Here is a 20,892-nt window from a genome sequence, read left to right on the forward strand (position 1 = left end):
CTGGTGATTTCGAGGCCAGTCAGCACAACCCAAAATAACTGTGGAGCCTTCTGACATGGTTGTTCTAAATTATCTTCGGGGCTTTAACAGAACAGAAAAACTAGTTAGACACAATTTAATTAAATGGGCCATACGGATATGAAATGAAGACTTTAGTGAATGTTTGATCTTCCAATAAGACAGGAAAATAATGCAAAATATGTTGAGGGTGTCTAAGCGCTGGTGAGCAATGTGCATTGGTGTACTTAAGAGTCTGTTAATCTTCTTAGTGTCGCTAAGTACCCGGCTAGAAATCAGCTACTGTCCAGATTGTCTCTTCTTGGCCCAGATAAACGACTCAGACAACAACAAAGGGAGGCTTGAAGAAATATGTGGCATGGTCTCTTCACTGGCATGAAATATGCACCTCCCCTCCTTTGGGAACCACTTTGACAGAGCTGTGGAAGAAGTTTTGGTGGGTTTCCTCAACTCGAAGATGTTTGGCAGTGGCACCAAGAGGTGGTTCGTGAAGAGGCAAAGAAAACAGCAGCAGCAGAGGTCTGGCAGGAAGCCATGTGCCAGGAAGAAGCAGAGATGGGCAGCTAAGATTCTCCAGCAGCACAGAGAAAAGATCCTGAGCGAGCTGGATGTCAACAGTGTACTTCCTTACCTGGTGTATGACAAGGTTTTTTCACTGGGAGAGTACAAGGAAATACTAGGACAGGAGTCCGACAAGAAGCGGACCGAGATATTCCTGGACCACCTGTCCTCGAAGGGGCCTGCTGCATTCAGCTCATTCTGCTCTGTTTTGGAGGAAGTTTGTCCTCACCTGCTAACCTGCTTTCTGTTGGATGGAGAAGGTAAAAACATTAATTAGCCTCTAATTACACCATTAAGCAGCAAAGCACAAAAACAAGAGGTCATAGAGGGTCTTTCTAATAAAAATGTTTCAGCTCATTAATCTGTGGCAGCTTTGCACTTACGTGTTCAAAAGTTTTAATTATGTACACATGTAAAAAGTTGAAAAAATACAAAGGAAATTAAACTACTTTGCAGTAATCCAGCACAACAGACTAAGAGCAAGCAAAAATAGCTTTTTAAATCTGGGTGGCTGAGGGGATTACTGAGCCGCCAGCGTTCCTAACTAGCCTCTGACAACATATGGCCTCAACGTGGGTGCAAATGCAGGGCCTTGTCTGTGTCGCACTACTCCAGGTTAATGTGTTTTTACATAAAACACACTCTCACAAAGGGAAGTGAGTGTCTTCCTTACACGTGGCAATTTCCCACAATTACCAGCTCATGAATTCTCCTGCTTGCTCACCCGGTCAGAGAGAAAGAGGTGTAAATCAGCCAAGTTGTAAAAAGGGCTAAAATATTCATCTGCTCCTACAGATGGTGTCTCAGGACAGGGCAAGAAAGGGGGCGTCACTGCGCCCCCGAGCACTCCAGGAGAGCAACCTCTGTGCCCGCCTCCCATGTACACCGACCCCATATTTGACTCCAGGTGAGAACTGCTTTACATACCCCATCAATGATGTCATGTTGAGTTTTATTTCTGCTGAATCACACGACGCTCTACGAGAAGATAAAATCATCCTTCCATGTTTTAAACATTCAGATCGATGACATATTAACAGCTGTGACTAAAAGAGTGACGAAACAATGCAAAATGCAAAAGATCTTTTTCAGTTGTGATACAAAGTTAATATCCACTCATTATGGGCATGAATGTTTGAATAGTTTTAGCCTTTTAAAGATTTCTTTTTCCACAGCTGGGATGATTTTAGAGCACCCATCTTTCATGTGATTAAAAAATAAGAATTGGGTGCACAATTTTGAATTTACTTTGGATTTTCTTGAATTCAAAGAGGGTCAATATCATACATAAAGACTCAAATATTTACATACACCCTTGCCAAAATAGGGTAAGTGTCCTCTAGCAAGTTGGAACTTTACTAGACCCTTGGTAGCCACCAACGAGGCATAATTATTGTTGGATATTTGACAACTCATCTGGGCAGAATTGGTCAAGTTCATTTGAATTGGTTGGTTTATCCACACGTTCCACAAATTTTCAATAGACTTGAGGTCGGGGTTTTGGTAAGGGTGACAGTTTGGTCTTCTTTCAGACCTTGGTAAAGGTCTAAATAACTTGTATTTACATAAATGATTTGGTTTAGAAATGACTCCAAGAGACCTTAAACAGTTCAGAGAAATCATTAAAAGCCCCAAATTAACATGAAATTAATGTCCATGATGAGTGAATGTAAACTTGTGAACTGCATGTGGCATGAGGTGTAAGAGAATTTTATTCACCTCAGTTCAGTGTGTTGGCATTCTTAGCTAACAGATCTTAACTGGATTTCATCTTCGAAATGCTCTAATACTTATTTTTAAAAAATCAAAAACACCAAATGAGTTAATATTGTTAGGAATAATCTAAGCAATGCAGCACCGAAACAGTCACAGCACTGCTAAAAATAAAACTGCAGAAAAGAGGCGCATAAAATGACCTCTGGTGAGTTTGTTGATTTTTTTTTTGTATGTAAGAGAGCGAGCCTGGTAGACGAAGTCCTGCGAGGGTGTTTTTTGTCACAGAGTGTGTCAGCCCTTCTAAATGCGTCGTGACTGAGTGACGGTGTCTTTCTGGATGTGTGTGTGTGTGTGTGTGTGGACCTCTGAAGACCTCCATTGGCCCAGCTTGCACGGTGGCGGGGGTTGGGCAGAAAATATTTCATAGTGTGTATATGAGTGTCGTGTGTGTGTATGAGAGGTAGCATGGATGGGTGGTTGGGGGGCGTTTGTGATGCTTCAAGTGAAGGGACAGGCAAGCTGATATGCTCCCTGGGCCGTTCCTTTTTAATGTATGACAGCTAAGTCAGCATGGGGACAGCCATCCTAGTGGTTTGGCCCTGGGCACTGACACACACGCATAGACACACACATACACACACAGACAGGCTGACAGAAACAAACCAACACACTAAACAGCATAACAGCACAGAGAATGGTCACAGAGCCTCCACAGGAGATGCAGTACGCTAACAAGCTAATGTAAGTCCTCTTAAAATTTAATTCCAGGGTTTGATGCTTTGTTTGTGCGTTCACCCGAGACCGTTCAGTGTAGCCGTATACATGAAGACGCTCCTTGGAAACTGACGTCTCTGACATGCATCTGCAGGTTTTGTGAATGGTTTTGTTTTCAGTGCACTTGTCTTTGTTAATGCGAATGTCACTACAGTTGGCGAATCAAGCGTCGGGCAGTGCCGTCTGCATGTATATCAGGATAAAAAAGCGTAATCGTTTGTTTGTTCACTTTTAGAAGAAGTAGGACAGAAACTGCCTCAAGTGATGGATGCTTGGCTTCAAAAATTGTGCGCCAGCATGTGTCCCTGTGTGACAGCGTGAAGCACGACTGCTTGCCTGCCTTGTTATAAATGTGAAGGCAACCTGGGAATGTCTTCCTCTTGTTTGAACTATGTGAAGTCATGTGAGGTTTTTTCCCCCTTTTATTCTCTGAACACTTTCTCTGATCCACAGCAGAGGAGCAGATTGATTGTCAGCTGTGTGGGTTCAAAGAGGCACTGTGTTTATTAGTTTGGCTTTTTGTTGCCTCTGGTCAGTATCCTGCTGACTGAGAGTGAACACGCAGCATTTAATCACATCTCCAGGCTTCTGCCTTAAAGGGCGCTGAGAACCTGTGTGTACCCACAGGGAAGGTGCAGGGAATGATGGGAAGCTTGCTGAATCCAGTTTCGCTGGTTGCCAGATTGTTTACAATATGCAGCTATTCTTGGTTTTAAAATCAACACTCAAGACCTCTCGAGCACTCATCTGTGAATGTGCAAAGGCTTCTTAGCCTGTACTGAAGTGAAAATTCAAAGGCATGTAAGCCATGATTGCACAGATATATTTAATGAGTAACTGGCTATTTTCAAAACCTGCACATGTTCCGTTCCCCTATGGAAAATGAGGTGATTAACCAGGATGCGTTGGCTGTGTGTTTGGCTCTGAGGCCTTATATCTATACGTGAGCCAGCAGCCATGATGTAAGGCACCATGCTTTCATCCATAAGTGGAGAAAATGAGATGCTGGCGGGTTGAAGAGGAGGTGGAGGAGGAGAGGAGAGATTAGCTGGAGCTGTGAGGTTATGCTTCTCCGTGCTGATGACTCACCTCACGGTACACAGAAAGAAAGCACTGCGACAGCGCTGAGGTGTGACTGTGTGTGTGTGTGTGTGTGCGTGCATGTGCGAGTGCTTCATTACTCTTGGTCTTCTTGGTGCAGTGCATTCATGTGAAGAGGACTTTCTCTGTGAACTCCTCTTTGTTTGGTGCACGAGTAATAAATCACAGTGTTACAGCGGTAGTGGTTCTCGGGGCTTTCGTCCAGGTTTGGCTCCTCTGGGAGCAGCTTCCGAGTCCTACAAACCAGCTTTGATTCTGCTGTGCAGAAAGAAGTGGACAAGCAAATGGAAGGACACAAGAAAGAAGGGCAGCCCCGTGTGTCCTATTTACTTGGTTGGGAAAAAAAAAGAAAGAAAGACGAGGACTTTAGTGTGTTAATTGTGCACACGTGTACCTGTGTGTGTCTGTGTGAGCACGCTGGTTTTGGCGTGCATGAGCGTGTGAGTGCGCGGCGCACAATAAGAGATGTCAGCAGTGGGTTCTCATGTGAGAAGGGTAATGATGGGGACGGCTCCTCAGTGGAGATGCAGAGGAGGGGGATGCCAGTGTGCAATCAAAGTGCTGCAGTGGAGTGTGCATGGAAATGCAGTGGGCTTCAGACTGCAGCACAGCCACTGACCCACTGTTGTGTTAGTGCTTCCCCACTGACACACTACCACTGGTTTCCATACACACTCCCTGCAGTGTGTATGTGTGCATGTGAAAACAAAAGACAGAGAGAGAAAGAGAGAAGCTTCGGTAATGTCTCTGTGTGTGTCCTCGGCAGTTTTCCTATCATTTAATGGCTGCCGTGTCTTACATGACTGATAATGATGATGTGCAGAGTCTGATTAATCAGGGGAGTTATATGAGTGGCATCCTACTCAATGGGAGGTGACACGGTGCTTTGCTGGTAGGTTTGCTGGAGTGCAACTCTGCACTGATGATTCCATTATCGATGTATTAGCTGACTCTTGACAGGATTCAAGATGCTACGAACAGGAAGCAAAGAGGCATTTTTTTTACATAAGAAACTGAATTATCTAACAAAGTCTACAGGAAGGTACCTCTAATGATCTATCCATAGGTTTTTTTCTGTATATCCAAGGCTCAGGGTCACATCTGGGCTGAAGTCTATCCCAAGGTGTCATAGGGGAAGAGGTGGGTTACACCTTGGATAATTTAACTATCTATCGCAGCCATTCATATCTACATTGACATTAATCACCAATTAAACTAATGTCTTTGGACGTTAGTTTAATTGGTTCACAGGCTCACAAACTCCACACAGAAAGGCCCTGCCAGCTGCACTAACCACCACACCACCGTGCCACCCTGCCACTAATAGAAGATCATTAAATTCTACTTTGTGCTGTTTTCTAATTACACACAATTTAGTCGATGTACTTTCAAAACAAACCAAAATCCTACACCGTTACTCTCACCTCATATCCTCGCTGTCATGAGTTAAAAAAGAAAGCTACACTAACATTACTACACATTGGATCATTTTATGTCTATCTTAATGTCATTACTGGGCAATTCTGTGCATCTTCAAGAAATTTTACTTAGTGATTTCTACACAAATGAATGAAGTAAACGAGATCTATGATATGCATCCAAAGATTAATCAAACTGAAATATAGTGACTTTGAAAATACTGGAATCTAAAAATATCTGAAATATGAGACCAATGGATGAAAACCTAGTGTTTATATAGTTATAGCAATATGTATTATTTGATACTTTATAGTCTGTCTGCTCCAGAAACCTGTGTAGGAGCCAAGCTCGTTTCAAGGCTTTGCAGGTGCATTCAATGTCTATACATATAAATCACTATATGTTTTACTTTGTTTTTAAACTGAATCATATTTACTTTATGCACACTGAAGCCTTTTCATCAGCAGGTACTGGATGAATGAACTTATGGACATATGAGCACTGGGTGAATTTAGGTTCCTTTAAAGCCCCGAAGGCTTTTCTGCTTCCAGTCACCCAGAAGTAACTAGCTGGCAACTACCAAAAGGGCTGTTTTACATTTCAGAATACGCCTGATGTTCATTCTCAGCATATCAGCTCTAGTTATTTCTAAAACATCATATCCTATATGAACATTTACTCTAGAAGCTCACTGTACCGTTACACACGTAGTGTCATCCTGCGTTTGCCAATGAGAGTTTAACACTGTCAGTTGGGTATATTAGGATACTTTCGCGGATAGAGCACACGACATCACGGGTGCAAACATTTTTAGCAGCGTCGGCCACAGAGGGATTTGCTCCCCTGACACTGGCAGCTTTAGTGTCATGCTCTGTCTGTTTAGCTGTATGGTGGAAATCATTTGGATGACGAAACCGTTGCCAAACTTGATTTTCATTTTGATTTTTTAAAATATAAATGAAATCATTAGCTAATGCCTTCAGCTCACAACAGTTAAATGATCGATTCAGTCAGTTGTAGGACTGCGTTGCTCGCAGCAGACGTATGTAGTATAAAACCTCCCCAGTTCCCATTTATCTTTTGTTTATGTCTGAGCTGGTGAGGGTGAGAGGTGCAGTTCAGAAACTCAGGTGTCCTCTAAGACTTCAAAGTCTAGACTAATCGACTTACTCTGAAGCTTACAACGGCACCTCCGTGTCAGTCTATTGACTGGGAAGCAACCCACGCCAGCGTCTGTTTGCTGCTAATGACAGGTGGTGTGGGCACTGAGGCAGAGCTACTACGACCACACTTCACTCCAATTCAGCAATCACAAACACAATCAAAAAGGCAGAAAAAATCATTAAAATATTGCTTTTACATTAGATAACTGATATTAAATATTTTTTGTTATAAATGCTACCTCATGAACTGCAATCAAAGGTTTAGTTCAAATACCATATTTGCCTTTTTAGTTATTGGGGCTTAAAAATAAAACCATTTAAAAGAAAATGGTTCTTATGCACTCTCGTAAAACAGAAACTAGACGAGACATAAATCTCTTTGAATAGCTGATGGTTGGTTGTGATGTGAATATGTATAAGGCAGTTAAAAAATTATGTGGTTGTAACAGGTATGAGCTCACAGAATTCATAACCCAGTGATAGAAATATAAGGGAGTGTAATAATTCCCTGGAAAGAAGTTCAATAAAATAAATACGAGGGTGTCTCCAGTGAAAAGGTCCAATAAAATTAGGTCATACTGTGTTTGATACTCTGGTGAATATTCATTGTTCACATGCTTTATGTGCGGATGGGGTTAAGCAGACACACAGAACTGATGAATTTGTTGTAATCTTCAGACTTTCTCATTCATATAACTCTGCACTGGGTGTTATGAGCAACTGTGACAGCTACAAATCATTTCACTGAGCATTCAAACTGTATGAGGTTTAAAAGACAAGTGTAAACTGTGAACACATTCCACTTATATTCACCCTGGATTAGGGTTAGCTCATACTGTCATTGCATGTCTTTCAAAGTGCAGCTTCTCTCTGCTCAGTTAGCCTGCATGCATTGCCCTCTGGGTGCTCAATTTCTTCTTTCTACGTCCCAGACAATGAAAACTGTACAGGAGACTCACAATTAAGTATGATTCTCATTGGTGTCTCTGTGGTATTTGCAAGCCTTGTGAAAACCTCTCAAGGTAAATTACTCACCAGCCGTGTCCTGTTACTGTCTTCTAATCTATGTCATACATAAATATGAGCACAAAGCCAAAAAATGCACAGTAACATAAGTAATCCATTACTTTCTGTTATCCTTTGGAAGTTAAGAGTAATCACCAAGGACCATCAATGGGTTGAAAATACTTGGGGTCAGTCAGACCTAAAGCACGATAAAAATATGGTATTTCTGTGTGAGTGCTCTCACTGGTCTTTTTTCCCCTGCGAGGGGTGGCTGAGGCTCAGGAGGTAGACCAGATTGTCCAATAAGTGGAGGACTGCTGATTTTTCCCGTCCACATGCAGAAAACTCCTCGGGTGAGACACAGAGCCCCAAGTTGCATCACCATTGGTGTGTGACAGTGCGGCCTTATAGACAATCTGCTGCATTAATCGGCCTCAGTTTTTTCATCTCTTTAGTATAATAGAAGCTTATCTGTATGTCACATGTTTCCCATATGTCATAATTTATTCAGTAAGATGGGGATTATACTTGGTTGTGGAATCGGACACTGGCAGCTGCAGAAAACATGGATCAGTAGTCATTCCCGTCATACTTTTTTTTTGTACGACTGCCTAAAGGGTCCAATCTGGACCCTTATAGATGGATAAACACCTGTTTACACCTGTTTATTTGCATATATATATATATATATATATATATATATATATATATATATATATATATATATATATATATTAGGGGTGCAACAATACTAGTATCAATATTGAACCGTTCGATACAGTGCTTCCGGTTCGGTACGCATATGTATCGAACAATACAAAATTTTTAATTTATTTTATCAACTTTACTTCTGACGATGCTGTCTGTGTTGAGCGCTCAGTGGATCTGCGTTCGACTACTCCACTGTCGAGTGCAGATCCACTGAGCGCAGCGCAAGCTAGCAAGACAGAAGCTAAGCTCGTTGCAACATGGCAACTGCCTCAACGCTACCCGAAATTGAACCTCCCCCACCCTCAGTCAGATCTGGCGTTTGGAACTATCTTGGTTTTCATGTGAAGCATGACCCTGAAGGTAAGCACGTCATGGACAAAAGTAAAACAGTATGTCGGATGTGCCACGCAATGCTCAATTGGCGGGAACTTGTTAGCTTCTTAACACGTTGACGCCATCCAGCCCCACGCACGGGGCGATCCGCGGTAACTCGTTAACGGAGATTTGCCGCGTTATGGTGTTAACGTAATTTTAACGAGATTAACGCTGACAGCACTAGTGGGAACACAACGCATATGACTGCACATTTACGCCAACATCATCCTAGTGCAAAGACAAGTGGAAGCGGACAAAAACAACAAGCACACATGCTACAAAGTTTACCCGAGTCATTTAGACAGCCGTTAGCACGTGATTCTCCTCATGGGGACCTGATATGTTTAATATGCTGCTGAGAATATAGCCCAGAAGAAGCCTATAGTATAGCTTTTATTTTGGAAAGAGCCATTTCTCTGTAATAAACTCGATCTGTAATTTCTCTGTAATTTCTCTGTAATTTCTCGATCAGATAGGTTTATTTTTTTAATTATTTTGTTGTTTCAGCAACATTAAATTTAAAGGCATGAACATTTTTTTGTATCGAAAAAATATCAAACTGTGATACCAAAGTATCTAACCGAACCGAACCGTGAATTTTGTGTATCATTGCACCCCTAATATATATGTGTGTATATATATATACATATATATATATATATATATATATATATATATATATATATATATATATATATAAACTGGTGGAGACATGCCTACTTATCCAGCACACCAGGACCCTTTTGAAAAAAACAAAACGGAATTTAGGCATCATTCATCTATCAGGAGAGGCAGGATGTTCAGGGAGCTCTGAATTCCTAGTTACGCCCCTGCAAGTCATTACCGCTTCCCGGAAGTATTACCTAACAAAGGTAGTGGACTTTAAAAAAAAAGAACCAACCTTTAAAAAGTAATTAAAGGCAAACTTTCGACTTCCTAAATGGATACAAGCGAGCATCTCTAAATGAATCGGTCCCTTGACCCCCCCCCCCCCCCCCCCCTCCTCTCCCTCCTCCCCTCCCTCCCAGTCGCTCCCCTCTGACTACACTGTACACACACTCTCTCCCCTACCTCACACACACGGACGCCTGGACGCTGCAGCGTTTTTAAGAGAGTGTTTCCAACCCTGGACAGGAAGGAGGAGGCAGGAGGAAGGAGATAATGTCCAAATCCTGACCGTAGTCGTTAAAAAGAATATAAAAAAAATACACAGTTCGGATGGATCGGCGGTGTGTTTGCCAGGGCTAGAAAAGAAAGAAAGAAAGAAAAAAACACGGTCAGAGTGTCATTGCAGACATGGGTCGCAGCGGTACGGCACCTTTCTCTCAGCTCCTCGGGGAGTGTTTTCACTGTCAGTCCTTCAGCGCTGGAAATGGCGTTGTGATGCTGAGCACGGAAGACGCAGCGGAGGCGGATGCCAGGGACTAAAGAAATATATGATCACCTGTGCTTTTCTTTGGGTTGGATTTTTAGTAGCGGTGGACAGTACCATGGTGAATTACCAGAAATACATTACTGTTATGCAGCTGGCTCTGGGGGTGACCGCCTCCAACAAAGAACATTGTCTTCCACCCAGGAAGCGTATGTGGTGAGTATCACTCTCGGTGCGGATGATGGTGATGATGGTGATGATGATGATGTGATGCAGGTTGAGGAGAGAAGGAAAAGGGGGGACTGCGATGAGCCGAGCCGTCGCCTCCCACATCTCGTCAAACGGATGAGCGGGTTATACGGAGCCAAAATGCGCCCGGCTCACTCTCCGAAATGACATAATATTCCTGTCAGCCACTGCAGCCGGTCTGCACCATGTTGCAATCGTTACAAACCCACTGTGGTCGATACACGGTGGGGCAAAGCAACTACTCCGCATGCTGGGAGTTTGCGTGCGTGCGTGACAGTGCACGCGTGCGCGTTTGGAGACAAGTGGCTCTTTTAGCCTTGTCCTTCCCATGCATTAGTTTGTAAAGTTGAATGCGTAGGATGATGTCATAGCTCCATCGTGTTTTTTTTTCTTTTTACCCCCCTCATCCTAACTTCATGTGCTTTAATGTACTGTATGGCCTCCACTGCACAGCTGTTGTCACTGGAAATGTCATCATCAAGCTAATCATGTGGTAAACATCACCCCCTCCTCCCCGACCTCACTCCTGTTCCCAATGCTGTGTTGTAACTAGTTAATAAAATGTAAAGCATGAAACATGTTTCGCGCCTGTTTTTTTTTTTTTTTTTTTTAAATGTCCTGTCCTGCAGCCAGGCCTCTGTACATCTCTCATTAAACATTTTTATCTCCATAATCTGCTCTCAGCATGTCTTTGTGTCTTGTCTACCCACCTATTCAGTGTCCCCATTACTCTGTGTGCCTGAACGCTACAGTATATTTCAGTGACCACCTCTCTTTCTTTCTCCTCCTCATGCGGCCTTGTTCATTTATTTACTCCAAAGGCAGCCTTCCTTTCATTCCCCTTTTTCCCTGACTGTAAGTAAGATTGCTCGTGGAGGGGCCTCCAACGTGTGTGAGACAGTATCCCTAATTACAGCTGGATTACCATCTTGTTTGAAAGCAAAGATGGTTAATTAGGAGTCAATAGACTCAATGGCACTCTGATAGGGTCTAACACAAATTCAAAATGTATCGCACAGTGTGGCACAGGCTAGTGTGGCTCCAGTGTGTGTGAGAGAGAGGCTTAACTGCTTTCATCACCTGTTTTGAGCCAACCTAAACCATTTCCGTGACTGAGAGAAGAACAAAACAAAGCCAGAATTTAACAGCACCTCAAAATACCTCTAAGTTAAATTACTTTATATTATGATAACAGTAAGTTAGCAGTCTTTTTTTTTTGTTTTACTAATAAGATGTCCCTACACTCTTTTGTTGTGCCTTAATTCAAATATTTACTGCAGACACCATCCTTTATAAACAATAAAGAAGAGTCAAAGCGCCACTGTAGCCTCAGCCGGGGTCAGGAGCTTATCATATGCAGCTTTTTATCTCTGGGTTTCTTTCAGCTAATCATATTCCTTAGTCATCGTCTTATTAGCCTAATTGCCCCCCATAGGAGAAGATAAGGGATTTAATTTACTTAGACTGAGGATTCATTTCATGTTTCTCCTCTTATTGTTGTTTTCATATTTACGCCTCTGTATTTAGGGAGATTTTGGAAGAAGCTGCTTATTGTCTCCTCTAAAGCAGTGCACTGACAAAAGAGGCTAAAGTAATTGTGTAACTCTCAAAGTGATATCTGACTTTGTTAAAGTGAATATTTTTCTTTACAGATAAATCCCAGAAATTGAAAGATGAAGTGAAGTTGCTGCAGAGACAACCAGTGTTTGGTTTCTAAACTTTCTTCCACTGTTTGTCGCTGAGTGCACCACAACAATCACTTTAACACTCATACTTTTGGTTACACTTCACAAATTTTTTGAATCATGTTAAAGAGGTTTAAAATCTTTAATATCGTGGGTTTTTCTTTCTTTTTGTGTGTTTTTTAAAATTTGCTTGAAATTGATGTTTTTTTTACTAATGTCTGCATTTTGTCCATGTCACATTACAGTCCAGCGCTATTCAAATTTCATCCAATATGAACTGATCTTTGACAAAAATTGTTTTGGTCACTGTAGCAAGTCTTAAACATATTCTAGGTTTTATTCGTGCTGTGGTGTTCACCAATCTGCCAAATCATATGACAACAAAATCATACAAATCATATGGAAAGAAAAAGGTTTGCAAGGAGGTGGGAATATATATATATATATATATATATATATATATATATATATATATATATATATATATATATATATGTATGTATGTATATCAAGAGATTAAAAAAACTCTTTAAAGTGCATTTTCACATGAATGTATAATAACTTTAGGGAAAAATCTGTCAAAGCACTGTGGTGATGAGACATCAGCAGCTACAGTTAATATTATATTATAATTTTATCACGTAAAAAGCATGGTGCCATTTAAAAAGTCAAAGAAACACACATTCAGTCTGATTCAGTTTTATTTATATAGCACCAAATCACAACAACAGTTGCCTCGAGGTATTTTATATTGTAAGGTAAAGACGTCAAAATAATACAGAGAAAACCTCAGCAATCAGATGACCCCATTCACACTTAGCACTTGGCGACAGTGGGAAGGAAAAACTCCCTTTTTATCAGGAAGAAACATCAGGGATAACCAGGCTCAGGGAGGGACAGCAATCTGTGGTTGGGCGTGATGGGAGGGACAGAGGACAAAAGACACATCAGATCAAAATCCCTGTATAGGAATTTCTTTTATTTATGTATTATTCAGATTATTTTATTGTATAATGCCTTGGTGCCACTGGATTTTAACATGTCTCACACTCATGCAGTTAGACAGAGGGTGGGGGTCTGGTAAGGAAGTTGGGGGAAGCAGACAACTCCACAGGAAGAATCTTTTGTCTCTTCGATGACTCTGGGAGGTAGCAAGGGAGTGTGAACCTTAAGGTGTGAAACAGCTGTGTACTGCCTTTTGTTCTTGAAGAAGGTATTTAAGTCAGAGCCACTTAAGAGACTCTGCTGACCATCTGCCCCACGATCATGCAGGCTCTCCACCAAGCTTGGTTTTCTGTTCTTTGTTTGTGATTAAAGAATGTTAGCTAGCACTCACCGCTTGTCTGCAGGCTTTATTTAATGGAAAACTTCCACAACATCCCCATGCATCAACCTTATCTCTTTTATTGTGTTTAATATGACCTGGCAGCACAGCGGTGCAGTGGTTAGCACTGCTGCTCCACACCAAGAAGGTCCAGGGTTTGAATCCACCAGCTGTCTGCAGTCTCTCTGCACGGAGCTCGCATGTTCTTCCAAAACACTCTGGCTTCCTCCCACTGTCCAATGATTGTTAGGTTACGTTAACTGGTGATTCTAAATTGGATGCAAATGTGAAAGCAAGCGTGAATGGTTGTGCAATTCTCTGTGTTAGCCCTGCAGCATATTGGCAACTTCTCGCCCGATGGCAGCTGGAAAAACCCTTCAATTTCATAAGTAGTAGTAGTAGTACTAGTTGTTCAACACATGCATTAATAGCAGTGATACTACTGAACTGCATTCCTCGTGGCCCAAGATGTCATATGTCATTCATATAAGAGTAAATAGTTATTCCACTACTTTCTCCTACTTCATAAGGTTTATAGTACAAAACCAAAGTGGAAAAATACACAAGGAGTGTGTACAGATCCTTTTCTATGTCACCTTAAGCACCTGGTCAAACCAGCGTGCTGCAGTGTCCTCATTTGATTGGTCTGGATTAAAACATAGCCTATAGTGAGTTTGTCAAGTAAATATGTACACACAGAGAAATGACTGTAGACTGAATTGCCTTACTGTCTTGGGAATTTTAAACCCTAACAATGCAAGTGAAAAAACATTATTGTTGAAATTATTATAAACATTTTTATTGCAATTTGTATGCTTAAACAAAACATAGCACTGTTATGTGGAGAACTGGCTCTCAGCTTCTCTCTGCAAGGGAGAAAGTCGTCCTGATGTTTTAATCTTTTAACAGTTTCGTCCGACCAAACTGCAAGAAAACTGTTTGGATAAAGCTGAAGATATCTGTGTGATATAATGTGTGGACTCATTGCTTTTCTCTTAGATAAATCTGTAAATGTTGTTGAAGTTGAACAAATTTCTGTGAGATATTTATGATTAATTTTTACATCTTACAAGAAACAATTCATTTAAATGTGAATACACACAGTGGAAATGAAGAGTAATTAGTTAATTCCTTAAATAAAACGATTGTGCCGCCAGCTCTGTATGTCTCCCTGCTACGGATTTGAAAAGTTCTTCCATTCACAAATGTAATTTTTGTGCAGATGTACGACAGGATGTGACACCAGTTTAAATGGAGGGGGGGAAAAGGCATTTGCATTTGTATGAAGAAGCAGCTCGCTGTATCATTCAAGTATCCTGCTTCGAGCTCTTTTCATAATTGCAGCGTTAATTCTGTCCCATTTCTGGTCAAATGGTCAGAACTGCTTTCTGTTCCGCTGCTGATCTCACAGCATGTGGCAGTGAGATTACACACCGCCCTGCCTGAACACTTACACCATCCGCCGACCAGCGACCGTGTGTTCCGTGTAAGAGGAGGCACGGCTTTGCTTGCCTTTAATAAAGACTGAATAGCGGCGGCATCTATCTAAATTAGGATTAGACTTTGCAAACAGATGTTCCTCTTGCCTGGAGTCTTTTAAAAAAAATTGTACTTGCACACAGCCAAAGATTAGCATTAACCTGACTTAATGAACTTTACACTCTGTTGCAAGCCTGTAGGGATAATACAACAAGTCTACTGTGTTTATGTAATGCTTCATCTTATTTATACCTGTGCCTTTTCTCCAAATAACACACCAAAAGCAGGAAGATACTGGGATAAAAGTGATGAGAGATGCCAAATTTAACAGAATCTTTATTTGGATTGGCCAACTATAAGTACTTCTCTTGAAGTGTGTGTCTCTATGTGCATTGGTGTGTGTGTGTGTGTGTGGCAGACAATGGCCAGGATTGCTCTCCTTGTTAAGTGTTATATTAGCGCTGGCCAAGATGGGAGGAATGGAGCGAAACATTGCCTATTGACCTGCTGATTAAGCACTAGCCATTATTGCTTGAACTAATCGTACCTGATGGCTCCTCCAGGCAGACTGAGAGAAAGAGAGATTGGGAACCAGGCACGGCAGAAAGTCCTGCAACTGATTAATGTGTGTATTTGTGTGTGCGCGTGCGTGCGTATGTGTGTGTTCTCCGTCCTTTCTTTGTAATAGCATCAGGCATCTGCTTGACCTTATCTGTGCACTACATTATTATACTCCAGTGTGGTCATCGGGCCATCTGGGGTCTTGGCATTGATCTTATTCTATTATCTTCTGAAGTGGATTTTCTTTGTTGTAAGAAACTACAAATGGGGCAAGACTCCAATACTCCCATTATACCAGGGCCAAGATGACCCACACTGTTTTGTTAACTTGCCATGCATCAAGCGCTTGAACTGTTTGTTAAACAAAGCAGCAAAGAAATGATTATGGATACCTTTTAGGCTATTAATGGTTAAAAAAAAATCCTGCATTCGCAGCATCTATGCAGCTATTTGACATCAGCAGAAAATACACTAAAGTAATAAAAGCTGACAAAATGTCCTTTCAGTAACATATGTAGTCTCTTGGAACATTTGCTCCTTTGCTTTCTTGCTGCCCATTAGCTGAGAACATTGATAGCACTTTCATGTCTCTTCTCTTAATATGCAGCCTGCAGCAGCTGCTGCAAACATTACCTTAGCTGGGTTTTTCCTGGCTTGCAATGGGTCTTTGGGGGGTTTCTGCTTGCATAAAAATGATCGGTCCACTTAATTCTGTATAACTACAATAAAAGTAATGAGTCTGCTTTACTTTACCTGATAGAAGTATGAGCACGCTCTCTTTAAGAAAGGAAGCATACAACACTTGAGAAAATAGTACCAAATTACCAAAAAACCCAATTAAAATTGCTTTCTGTTTATTATACAGTGATTTTTCTTTAACTCTGGCTAAAACTATAGCCAATTTATCAAGACTATTTTAACTACCTATTAAGCCTACAGCGGGAAAATGTGTTGCAATATACTGTTAAAAACACTGATCTCTATCCATCGGAGTGACTTGAGCTGCAGGCGTGAAATAATTATTAATACCAATACTATTGTGTTCAACAGAAGGATGGTGTGGCCCACAGGAACCCTAGCATTCTGCTAATGCACGCTGATAAAAGATTTCCGACAGGGTGTACTCGCTTGATGGGACCAGTTTTGAAATGTTAGCCACAACAGATGTCAGGAAAATTGTTATTTTCAATCACAATATAAATATGAATATTAATCAGCTGCTGTTGGATGCGTGATGTCAAAACTGTCGTGCTGTGATTTAGGCCTACAATCTCTTGAATGATTTAAAATGCCATTGTTTTGACCCCCCTCTGTTACATAGATAAAGACTTTATTTAATCCCACACTGGGGAAATTCACTTGTTACAGCAGCACAAGGGTCAAAAAGAAAAAGTGAATTAAAGATATATTCGAAAAATAAAAATAAATACAGTGTACAAAAAACCCCTGATAAAAATACAGATTCAATTAAATACAGCAGCAATTTGCACTGTGTATAAGCGGTTGCTATATATTGTAAAATATGCTAGAAGACATCTCATATTTTTGTATGTATAGAAACAGCAGTGGGAATGATAGTATATACATGTATTTTTTTTTTCAATTTATTATTAGGTTATTATTATTGGGAATTTATGATGTCGAAGGTTTTTATAGAAAAACTGATTAAAAACTGATTTAAACCTGAAATAGTCAGGACTATCTCAGGAACACCCGCTTTGAACCTCAGGTTCACAAAGTGAAGGTTCCTCCCTACCATAAATTATTTGCCATTGTGACAGCAAACAATTTCTCTATGCAGGAAAATAAAATCTTGGTTAGCATAAACCCTGGATAGCAACACACCGTAACAAAACCAGTTCATCGGCACTTCTAAAGCACATTACATCTCATTTGAAGCATGAAATGGAAAAGATGTGATTTCATGGAGCCAGCAAGGCCTACTGCTCATGTTTTTTGGTAGATGGTGACAACACCACTCCAGGAATTTACAGCAAGTTATAATAACGTCAAGAACAGCTTTCTTTTCTTTTCTTGTACATATAAAACAGACAAGATATAGCATCTTAATTAGTGATGCTAGGTTTTTGATGCTTAATACTTTTCTCTCTGCTTGCAGTAAGCAAGGCCAAGCTACACTTCTCCTAGCTGTTTCATATTAAAGAGGGCCAACTATGATATTTGTATTTGTAAACTCTAACTACAGTAGAGTAGATAAAGTAGATTATTTGTCTTGTACTGGGTCTTGATGGATTCCCCTCAGTTCATCCGCAGTCTAATACAATATATTTTGCGCTCTCTTTCTACTTTAACCTCCTAAGACCCGAACTCTATACCACATCATGGATTATTAATATCTCTTTGATATTTGGGCATATCGGGGCCCGATGAATGTAAAAACAAAGATTTTTTTTACCTTTTTTTTTTTAAGAAAAATGAGAGCCACATATGAGGATATTCATTTAAAAATTTGATAGAACAGTATCAGTATCTCAACAGGTGATCCAGGAGATATTTTTTCCCCCCTTTCTCACTGTCCCTCTCCCCTTTTGTTTTTCTTTTCCTTCCTCTTTCTTTCTCCCTTTCCTATCCCTCACTCATGTCTGTCCCGTCTGTAACAACTGAAAATAAAATAAAATAAATAATAAAAACAAAGGTCGATCAAATGGACCAATACAGCAATGCCATGATGATCCATTTGGCAAAATAAATCCATTGGGTATCCTTGTTGGTCTTCAGACAACAATTCTGACGGCTAAAGAACCAAATGGGACAGGCAAAAAAAAAATAAAAATTGATAGAACAGTAGCAGTATAATGTTCTCGTAAGTGGATATCAGGCCCATGTAGAGCAAAATTTAGTATTTTGGTCTAAATAACCCAAAATGTGGTGTCCACATATGTGGACGGCAGGTCCTAGGAGGTTAAGCCAACTTTCTTCTGACTAACAGTACCTCATAAATGCAACGTTTGAACAGTAGGTGGGAGGGGCTTCTGAGTGTCTTATTAAGGCTTTCTGTGCTCCTTGACATCATGAAAATCCAAAACTAGAAAAAAAACCCTTTCCATCTGTAGTACTTTCACATCCACAACATAACAGCATATGATAGGGAAAAAGGGAAAGAATTACATGAACAGATATGAACTGATTGAATTGGTCTTCATATTTTTCAAGAAAGCAAAATAACATTGGGCCACATGGCCTTACAGCAAGAAGGTCCTGTGTTCGAGTCCACCATCTGGCTGTGCCTCTGTGGACTTGCATTTTTCTGTGGATTATTGGGTTCCTCTCATAGTCCAAAGACTTACATTGAAGTTAGGCTAATTGGTCTCTGGGCAGGGTATACGCTGCCTCTTGGCCTATGGCAGCTGGGATAAGCTCCAGCTTCCCTGCACAACCCTGAATTGGATAAAGTGGATAGATGATGGGAAAATAACATTATAATGGCACACAACTGGTTAAATTGTTTAAGTATGGGGTTTTAAGTAACACTGGCCACCAGCTAACCTGTCCGATTTCTCCACAAGTGAATGGTTTATGCCTTTAATAGTGAGGTTCACATTAGGTAGTAGCCTTTCTCTTAAGGAGAAAAGATGAAAAGATCGGACAATATTTCCCACATGTCAAACTATTCCCGTAAAGTTTCAAATCTGTGACTATGTGTCTTTAAATTATAAAGAGTTCTTTTGACCTTCAATCACTTTGGCAATATTTCTGGGCTGCCAAACGCCATCCATCTATCCATGTAGTTTAAACTGTGCCCATAAATGTCACAAGTGAAAGGGAGAGGCTATTATTAAATCTCACAGTGTTATACATTGTCTCAGCTCACAAGTGAAACATTACACCTGCATATTTGTTAGAGAATAAGAAATAATTCACTGCACATTATATCTGAGTCGGCACAGTTGCTGGCACTATTTTACTCCTTGCCTTTGTGGCTTGAAGTGTTTTGGCTGAAATCCATTTCAGAATCAACATCCAAGAAATGAGGCTCTGAATGCGCAAGGCTGCAGCAGGGCTGTGATACAATCCAAGCAGCTTTTCTCATTAGTCATGTTTGCTGTATTGTTTATGAGAACAACCTGAGGTCGGCAGTAATTGACCGCACGTACTCATACTGTTGAATGGTTCACAGTAGCGTTTCCAGTAAGCCCCTTAGTATGCTTCAGGCAATAATTGAATGAATGCAGGTAGAAAGTGGTTGGTGATGTTCTCTTCCCTCCCATTTTTGTCCGCGCCTCTCTCCCGTAACGTCTCTGCTGAGCCTCCAAACCTCGGGAGCTCCTCGGGCTTGCTGTTGAGCTCGCTAATGGATATCTGTTTTCTCTGAGCTGCACTGTGTAGAGGGGATTTTACCTCATTGAATATTGTGTTATCTAAATCCTCATTAGGAGTGACTCAGAGAAGAGAAGAGGCAGTAACAATAGCGCCAATTTGAGCTACACTATGCTTCATGAGCTTTTTATATTCATGAGAAACCTTTTCTACGCTGAATTAATTCAGTACGGACAAAATTATGTAGCAACATCCACTGCTGATTTTTAAAAAGTTCTAAAGAGTAAACCAGTCATGTATGGATTGCCCTAGTATATCGTTTTGACTTTTTTAACATTTTCATTGTATTTTAAACAGAAGAGAGAAACAACACATGTGACAACAATGATCACAGCACCTTTGAAACTGCGTTGATATAGAAATACATTACTGAAAGGCATAAATATAGAAATTTGAGACATTTAAAAGACATTCAAAACATTTTTTGTCGTTAAGAAACATCAGTCATATTTTTGAGCTCTTGCTAAAAAATATATATAAAGTCACAAATTAACGTTTGAACTGTTTTATGAACTCTTAATAACCTATTTACTAATCGTTTATAGATGAGATTTGTAGAGGATTAACTTTACAGTTAACAATAGGAAAATGTAATAAATACAGATAGGTTACTGACGATTAAAACTCCAGTTGCTGCATGATTTGGCAAACTGACATCGCAAAGCAACCTCTATTACACTCTGATCTGGTGACTATGGAGGCCATTTGATTTCAGTGAACTCACTGTCACGAGTAACCAGGTATTTCCAGGCTGTAGTGTTTAAACAAAGCTCATTTGTCAATGAGGGAACCAAAATGTGCCAAGAAAATATCCCCCACACCATTACACCACCGCCAGCAGCCTGAACCCCTGATACAAGGTGGGATGAATCCATGCTTTCATGTTATTTATGCCAAAATCTGCCCCTACCATCTGAATGTCACAGAGAAAATCAAGACTCATCTGACCAGGCAACATTTTTCCAGCCTTCCATTGTCCGCTTTTGGTGAGCCCACGTCATTGTAGCCTCAGTTTCCTGATCTTGGCCTGACAGAAGTGGC

At 40.7% G+C, this 20,892-nt stretch overlaps 1 protein-coding gene across 7 annotated transcripts in view; it reads left to right on the forward strand.

Moving 5' to 3' along the window:
- The first annotated feature begins 324 nt into the window (after positions 1-324).
- tjp1b (tight junction protein 1b) overlaps positions 325-20,892 on the forward strand; it is a 69,836-nt gene continuing 49,268 nt past the window's right edge. For 5 of the 7 annotated variants that reach the window (XM_087843187.1, XM_087843188.1, XM_087843189.1 and 2 more), the window contains exon 1: positions 9,919-10,431. In XM_087843187.1, coding sequence (XP_087699313.1) covers positions 10,280-10,431 — 152 coding nt within the window. In that variant the 5' untranslated portion in view covers positions 9,919-10,279. Of the gene's footprint in view, positions 840-1,374; positions 1,487-9,918; positions 10,432-20,892 lie in introns of those variants that run through there. The other 2 variants (XM_087843185.1, XM_087843186.1) reach the window with 1 other exon arrangement.

The sequence above is a fragment of the Neolamprologus brichardi genome, chromosome 7, assembly GCF_056152115.1.
Source record: "Neolamprologus brichardi isolate AB-2024 chromosome 7, ASM5615211v1, whole genome shotgun sequence".
NCBI lineage: Eukaryota > Metazoa > Chordata > Actinopteri > Cichliformes > Cichlidae > Neolamprologus > Neolamprologus brichardi.